Source organism: Mycosarcoma maydis, chromosome 12 (assembly GCF_000328475.2).
Source record: "Mycosarcoma maydis chromosome 12, whole genome shotgun sequence".
Taxonomy (NCBI): Eukaryota; Fungi; Basidiomycota; class Ustilaginomycetes; order Ustilaginales; genus Mycosarcoma; species Mycosarcoma maydis.
Genome location: NC_026489.1, coordinates 108,936 through 116,990, shown reverse-complemented (window position 1 = coordinate 116,990; position 8,055 = coordinate 108,936). Strand labels below are relative to the sequence as shown.

The 8,055-nt window shown below is 54.4% G+C and overlaps 3 protein-coding genes across 3 annotated transcripts in view; 2 read left to right on the top strand and 1 right to left on the bottom strand.

The window, feature by feature from the left end:
- The window catches only part of UMAG_15062 (survivin), a gene marked incomplete at both ends in the record, with an annotated part of 2,415 nt that extends 1,180 nt beyond the window's left edge, over positions 1–1,235 (bottom strand). The window contains one exon of the mRNA XM_011392521.1: positions 3–1,235. Within this exon, the coding sequence (XP_011390823.1) occupies positions 3–1,235 (1,233 nt within the window). The remainder of the gene's footprint in view (positions 1–2) is intronic.
- Positions 1,236–2,506: 1,271 nt separating this feature from the next.
- On the top strand, positions 2,507–5,995 carry UMAG_04132 (uncharacterized protein; the record flags this gene model as incomplete). Its single annotated transcript, XM_011392327.1, has 1 exon — positions 2,507–5,995. The coding sequence occupies one exon, from the start codon at positions 2,507–2,509 to the stop codon at positions 5,993–5,995; it is 3,489 nt and encodes a 1,162-aa protein (XP_011390629.1).
- A 452-nt stretch (positions 5,996–6,447) lies between these two features.
- On the top strand, positions 6,448–7,926 carry UMAG_04131 (uncharacterized protein; the record flags this gene model as incomplete). The annotated part of the gene is made up of 1 exon (XM_011392326.1): positions 6,448–7,926. The coding sequence occupies one exon, from the start codon at positions 6,448–6,450 to the stop codon at positions 7,924–7,926; it is 1,479 nt and encodes a 492-aa protein (XP_011390628.1).
- Between the last annotated feature and the right edge of the window lie 129 nt (positions 7,927–8,055).

Here is an 8,055-nt window from a genome sequence, read left to right as displayed (position 1 = left end):
CTGCTAGCGGCTCGAGTGGGGCGAGAGGACGATGCTTGCGTAGCGATTCCATTGCCTAGACCAGTCGCGCTCTTCTTCTTGCTCAGCGTCTTGATCGGTTCTTCAACGACGGGTTCTGCTTCAACCACTTGTTCAAGCGCATCTGCAGCTGCCTGATCTTCTTGTATCGCTGCCGCTGCCGCTGCTGCTTCTGCTCCCTCTTCCTCGAATTGTGTGTTCGCAGCGAGCTTTTTAGTGGAGACACTGCGCGTCTTGCGACCTCCCTTCTTGACCGGTGCTGGTTCCTCGATAGCAGTCTCGCTCAGTGGCTCCTCGTGTGCTGACACTTGCGAAGCGGTCGCTGCACCCGTCGTTGCATTGATCGGTGCCTCGGCATTGTCTTGGTCGAGCTCCATTGCACCCGCGATGGTAGATTTCTTGCCCTTGGAGGCCTTGGCGGATGCTTTACGAGTTGCTGCCGAAACCGCACGCTTGCCACCCTTCTTGGACGCTACTACTGCAGGTGGAATCTCTTCTACTTCGTCGTCGATTTCAGTAGGCTCTGCAGCGGCAACTGGCTCGTCCAAAGCTTTGCGAAGCTCGCAGTTGAAAAATGCGCATTCTGGGACGCGTCGTCGGTGCTCGTGAACAGGGTCGTCCGACTTTTCCCAACCGCCGAGGGACTTTTCGCAGTAGACGCACTTTGCATTGTCGGGCTCAAGATCGGTAGGAGTAAAGTAGAAGCCAGCTTCGGCGAGTTTCTTGCTGGTGGGCTTCCAGCCCTTCTTGCCATCATAGGGCCATTGAGAGCCGAATGACTCCTTCCGTGCTTGGATCATGTCTTTACTTGTGGGTAGAAGCTCTGCTGTCTGCCATGTCCACGTGTTGGTGTCGTCGTCAAAGCAAGCGAGTTGCTGACTGCGAAAGATACGAGACCATGCGTTGCCTGGCAGAGCTTGCTCAAGTCGCGAAAGCGGATCGTCGTTGGGTTGCCAATGGGCGATCTGAAGGTCAGCATAGAGGAAATGAGAGACGGTGTCGGGCGCGTCGGATGTAGGAGTATGATAGAAGCCATACTTGGCGAGCGTGTCAGGTGTTGGGATGTTGCAAGTTTTGGCGCTCCGGCCAGTGACGGGATGTGGCCATTGTAATGGTGAAGGCGCGGCTTTGGCGGACTGCCTCTTCTTGGCAGCTGAGGTTGATGCGGATGAAGAGGCGACTGTGAAGGACGCCAAACGTTCGTCTGTTGAGAACATTGCTGTACGTACTTGTTCGAACAAGCTGTTTGACGTGAATAGAGTGACTGGCTGAAGGCTCGGTGGCTCACTATCTCAGCGAACACCGCGAGATTATCGAGTCGTCCACAGCGCGTATCGGCGTGGCTAAAGTGGTAGTTGGTGTTCGGGAGATGCCGATGCTGAAGCCAGATACAAGTGGCGAGAATGTCGGTGGATGAGTGTGGCTAAAAGCTGAAAAATCCAGGTTCGCGTCTTGATCGCGGAACGTGGAAAGGAACGACGAGTGTTACTTTCTGAGCTGAGCCGGCAAGCCAAGCGTGAATCATCATCAATCGTGAATCACAAATGGATGGCAAAGCACGTACGTATGCGTGATGCACGTTGGGGGCTGTCGGCGCAAAAGTAACACTCGCGACTCGTGACTTGTTCCGTGATTCAAGATTCGTGATTGCTCGTGGCTGTTCTGCAGCTTGGCAAGCTTTCGAATTGCAAAGAGGGTCTGCTGCGTCGAAGTTTTGACACACGACTGTTTTTCACAGTTTTATTATTTTTATTGTTTAGAATCGTGAATCGTGAATGGAGTAGCGTCAAGCTGGGATTCACGATTTCAGCACAAAAACGCGTCAGACACGCACGTGATGTCTACCAAGACGGAGGCAATCTAGAAAGAGGAAAGAGCACACACACAGCTTCGGCACGACCGTGGACGCTTTCTGATGTGCCGTAAGAGAAAGTGTGAGGTGGGCGTTCCTTATGCAAAGTCTGTGAGTTCTGTGCCAAATCGTGAATATGAAACTTTCGAACCGACGCTGTGGTGAGAACCTTCAGCTTTGCCTGCATCAAAGAGAGGACCCTGACGCTTTGACCCGAGCTTGCCGCGACAAAGAGAGTCGTCCGACTTTGGCAGGAAGTCTGTGGAAACGCACCTCAATCTCCTCTGGACATCCCGCTCTGCCTTAGCCATTACGAACAGACACTCCTGTGACTGCGCCAAGTACGTTTGTCGAGTGACAGAGCAGGGTGTGGCGACGCACAAGATTCACAAGATTCACAAGATTCACAAGATTCACAAGATTCACAAGATTCACAAGATTCACAAGATTCACGATTGGAAAGAGCCTTATGCTCCAAACTAGGCCACACCTCGGTGCACCCGACATTCGTGATTCCTACCAGGATTGTCTTGTTTCCCATCACCTCTTGGCATCGCTGTCTCCGACATCAATCTCTCAACGCAAAACTAAGAAAAGGCACAGCCGAATCTTTCAGTCGGCCCTGCTGCTGTGATCATGGATCGCACACCCTCACTGCGGCGCAAGCACGTCACAGCAACATATGGCAAACGCCGTCGGATGCATGCTAACAGCGCTCAGTCGTCGCCATCGGTCGCTCGTTCCTCTCTCGCAGCCGCAGACGTCACTTCATCATCGAGCCTGTCCTCTGACGGTGAAGCTCGTCCATCCGATCCTCAGCCTACGCGCAGAAATGCCGTCAACCACTCATCATCTCCCCAAACCGCTCGAGCCAACAATACCACTTCCAAAGATCGTCCCGCTCTTGCACCAATATCAGTCGACGACGTTTCGCCACTCACTGGCTTCAAGTCCAAATCGTTCGCCGGTCGAGCATCCAACGAGAACCCTTCGTCTACTCTTCCATCTGCCCGCGCCTCCACATCTCGGTCAGCATTCATATCTAGGTCGGCCTCGTCAACCACGCCAGGCTTATTTCCAAAGCCAGGCTCGCCGTCAACAGCACGGAACCCCACGGAATCGTTTCCCCAGCGTCCACAAGGAGCTGCTTCTCCCACTGCTGCAAAGTCGCACCGATCGCCTGTCAAGCGCAGCGTCAGCAGCTCGCCCAAAAGACGTTCTGTATCTCCATCCAAAAGACCCGCTCGATCGCGCACTCCCTCCCGTCCGGCTCAAGATCTCGCCAGTCTCTTTGATGCCATCGAACCCACATTGCCCCAGCCTCGCAATCCATTTGTCCGCAGCGAGAGCCAACCCACCGTTCACCTCCATCAATCCGACGCCGAGGTGTTGCTCTCGACACAACCTGTGTTTGCCCCAAGCCCACTCCCATCACCCACTCTACCGGTCATTGATCTGGTCGATGACGACGATCATATCACCCGTGGTGCTTTCCTTAGCCCGTCCAAGCGGCCCCGGATGGCAGACAGGATGGGTCTCAGAGCCGCTCGCTCCACCAAACCAAAGGTGGATGAGATCGCCGAAGCCCTCACCAATTCCAGACGCGGATCACTGCGCAGGACTGAGACAGCACCTTCAGCACTGTTGAATGCGAGCGCTCCAGCACCACTGCCTTTCCAAGCTGCTCAGCGTCTCAAGGAGGACCAAGAACCCAGCGTCGGTCCTTCGGATGCTGCCTCCAGCCGATTGGATGCCACGTCGCAAGCCGACACCCAGTCTCAAGACGGAACCCTCTCGGCATCTGGCGCTCGACGTCTTGCTGGTATTAAGCAAGCTTCGGCGAGCAATGCCAAACGCACTTATGGCCTCCAACGCAGCTTCCTTGCAGATCAGGCAGAGGACAATCTTCTCACCCAGTCTGCTGCTCAGCCGTTCTCTAACGTCGGTTCGCGCAACATTGAAGATGAGATCGAGGCGGAGCTCAACAGCAACTCCAATGGTACTGCATACCGGAATGGGTCTGCTTCTAATGTTGCGTCCACTGTCCGCATGCCAGATTCGGGGACCGCAGCGCCACGCGAAAGTTATGCTGAGCTGCTCAAAAAGTGGGGCGAAGGCGCCGACGACATAGAATGGGACGAATCCCAAGATCCCACGCTCAACCTCAAGTCCATCACCTCGCTGCGATCCCAAGGCGAGCTTCGACGCTTTAACGACGATCTCGAGTACCTCTTCTCTGGTCTTGATGCTTCTCAGAGTCTCTCTATCCGCCGAAGTTCGGTCATCGAACTCGTCAACCTTTTGTGCGGCAAGCCCGATCTCTGCGGTCTCCGCCAAAGCGATGCCAGCGAGGCTGACGATGACGACGATGTTGAAGATCCGCTCGCATCAGCCCAGTCTGCCGAATTTCTTCGCAAGCTCAAGGCTTCGGATCTGATCGCTCGGCTCTTCGACCTGTTCAAAGGTGCAGAAGCTGGTGAGGGTGTTGACGATGTCCTGGATGCCGCCATGGCCATCTACATCGCCAAATTACTCAGAACTGTCTCGGGTGCGGAGCCTTTGATTCGCGAGCATCGTTCCCAGCTGTACGATACACTTCGTGACCTCATAACGAGAGCAGACCGGCCTCACCGTCAGAACCGAAAGGATGGCTTTGCCTTGCTTCGCATGCACGAGCACAAACAGCTCAAAATCGCTTCCAGATCCGATCGCAATACGTTGTCCGAGCTTCGAGACATTGCACGCATCTCGGGACTGTTTGCGAACGGATCGAAGAGCTGGACGCTGCGCAACCTCGTTCTGGCAGCTTGCTGCTCATTGATCAGCCTTCCTCGGCGTCTGTTGACCAAGGCCGCGATCAGTGAGTTGCTGATTGACGCCGAAAGCGCAGAGGACACTTCAAATGCTTCTCTGTTTGCTACCGTACTTAGCCTATTGGTCTCGGAAGGCGCCAAGGCGAAACAAAGGCTAATTGACTCTGCCAAAGGCCTCGAGCTTGTGACGTCTTCTGCCGTAGAAGTCATGCCAGATCTCGAATCAGTCGACGTCTGCATCCGCTTCCTCGATAAGGGGATGGATGCTCTCTATCTCGAGTTGGAATCAGCCGTTCCTGCATCAAGCGAAACCCTGGACGCGTTGCAGCACCTCGTCAATTATGCTATCCAGACGGCACCCTTTGGCATATTCCAGCGCACAAATGATGCACAGGCTGTTGTTGAACTCGGCACAAGTCGTTGCGCTCTGCAAGTCTTGCACGGCCTCTTCAAGTCGTTGTTGGACCTGAGTCAGGTCGATGCAAATTGGAGCGAATCGCTAGCCTCCTCGCGATCTCTACAAGAGTCTGTGATCAGAGCGTTCTCTCTAAGCTTCCACAATGCCTTGGAGATTCGCAAACGGGCTGCGCGTAGCAATGGAACCAGACACAGCAGGGACAAACAGGACAGTCGAGAGCAGGTCCATGTTGATGATACTCCAATCGTCGAAGTGGCGCTATTCGACGATGTTGTCCATCTCTCGCTCGCGCTCCTCACCAATCTCCTCATCAAGCAACTTGACAAAGCGCGCAATACGCTCGAATCGGTACACCTCGACCCTACTTGTTGGCGTCGACGAGCCTGCGCTACAGAGTGCACCTGTGACACTCGGCTCTCTGCGCTCCAGCTCCTTGCCCGTGTCTTCTTAGGCACTCGAATGGCAGCAGCGAACCACAACGACAGCAACGCAGCCTACCTCTCTAACTCGATTGCCACCGCCATTGCTCAATATGCTGTTGGCAATACTACTCGTCTGAAGGCATGTCGAGCTGCCCTCGATGCCGAACTTGCCACATCCAAGAGCAAGACCGGCGACACCAGTGTGATCAGAGAGGATGGATTCGGGACTTTGCTGGAGGCAGTGGAAGAGTTTGCTGTAGTGCATGAGGCAGCATTGCACGCAGATAGAATGACAGCTGCAGGTGTCATTGCAGAGGTGACTGTGGACGCGGGCCTGGAACAGGCAGATGACGACAATGTAACAGCAGATACGGGCGCCATTGAAGCTCCAGACGACAGCAGCAATTCGGTAGCTATCGAGGCTGGACAACTCATCAAAGATTTGGCCGTCTCACTTCGTCAGATGGCCTAGCACACAGATCATAACAAGGTGATAACGTGTACTTACGGACAGCACCAATCAATTGTATACCTTTGACAGTCGTGCTGGATTGCCAATGTCGTGGCAGAATCGTTTGCTTGATGTTCGATACAAAGTTGGACGGAGCGCCATTACGCAAAGATCTGGACCAGTGATGGACTTTTAGGTCACATACAAGACTCGCACCTTGCTCTCACAGTCTCGCCAGCACTTCGTGCTTGTGAACTGCAGGAAGTACTGTTTGCGCAGCGGCTTTTGATTCACAGATTATCGTTAACACGTATGTGGAGTGCCGGCTAAAACGCCGAGAGTTTAATCAAGAAAAACAAAAGTGGTGAGTGAAAAAGTGGGACTAAAAATTCGTGATTGACGATTGGTTGTTACTTTTCGTCGATGTTGACATTCATCTTCAGCTTGAGCTTTCCTTGGACAAGACCGCAACGATGGACGGGTTCAGCGTACCGGAGTACCAGGCGACACAAGATGAGGGACACGTGTTTATCGATGTTCGATGTGTTGCTAGGATGGCAGGTGGATGGACGGGTAGGCAGAAACCGAACATTGCGGTGGAAGGAAGGATCTTTGGGTTGCATTTCGATGCGTATTACTTACCGCTTGTGCTGCCGGGTAGCGTAACGAGGCCGGATTCGGATGCAGAGGCTGTGCGCCTCGTACAAGCGGCCAAGTGCGAATCGAGCAGCTCCAAAGAGCACGTGTCGTGGCGAGTGACGCTCAACAAGGTGCAGCCTGGTGAGCATTTTGACGGGTTGGAACAGGTGCAGCCGCAACTCTTACCGGAAGACCAGCTGAAACACGCATTGATGGATGCAGAACAGTCCAAGGGATTCTTCGAGCCGCCTCTTGCCAGTGCTACAAGCTCAGCGGTGGGTGTACGGGCAGTCGAGGGTGCATCGGTCGACGAGGCGGCTAGAGCACTTTTGCAGCAAGCCATGCAGAAGCAGGGCTTGACATCGGTCAACGACGATGATGGCGAGGGTTCAATGGAGGATCGCATGCCAGTGATGCAGAATGTGGGTCCAACGAACGAAGTCAGCAGTGTGGAAAGCGGAGGAGGGCTCGGGTTTGGGTTCGGCTGGAAGGGCAGCTTTGGTGGTGCGTTGATTCCGGGCGGCTGCGCAGACAAGCGGAATGTGCTCGAAGTGTGCGATCCGAAGTCTGTAGACCCGGTAGAGCGCGAGAAGCATGCGATAGCGTTTGAAGAGGAGAGATGGGATGAAGGGATATACATGGACAACTTTCTCGATATCGACGATGAGCTGGCGCCTGTGCTGCGCTTTCAGCCCACCATCCCCCCACGCACGACGTCGTCTGCCGCCTCGTCAGCCGATGCAAGCGTCGACGTCGAGACAATAGCGTTGGTGCTACAGCTGGTTTTCGCATACAGCTACGACGAACGCACGAATCAAGCCGATCCTACAGTCGAATCCGGCTGGACTATCGCCAAGCTCTCCCGTTGCCTCTCAAGCTCGGTTCCTGCTCACCCAACCAATAGCACCTCGTTGGAATCCGTCATATTGTCCACGCTCATCGGATGCGTACGTCGAGCGCTGACCATGCCGCTCTACCGACACTGGCAACTAGCCATCGCGTGCATCCACGACACGCTCCATCATCTCGACGCTGGCCAATCGCACCTGATCGACTGCCTCGTCGCCATCGAATCCCGCCTCAAAACTGGTCAAGATGACGTGCTTTGTCGTTTAGCAGAGATCTGGCTCGCACCTTTGATAGCGCACGTGCCAACCACTGCTCATTTGGACGTAGCAGCAACGTGTATCAGGTCAGTGATGCGAACAGGCCGCGTCATTACAAAGGAGAATGTCGGCCAACAGTGGGATCTGCAGGTGTTGGAAGAGGCCGCCCAGCAAGCGTACCAAGATGGTGAGGGAGGATTTGTGTGAGTCTGTTTGTTGCATGCAAAACAAGATTTTTCTCGCGCATCGCTCCTCAGACATCAATGCCAGCAATACCACGCCACCGAGACGTGATGCGCCGATGCGGCAGGATTGATCAGAAGCAGAAAGTGCACA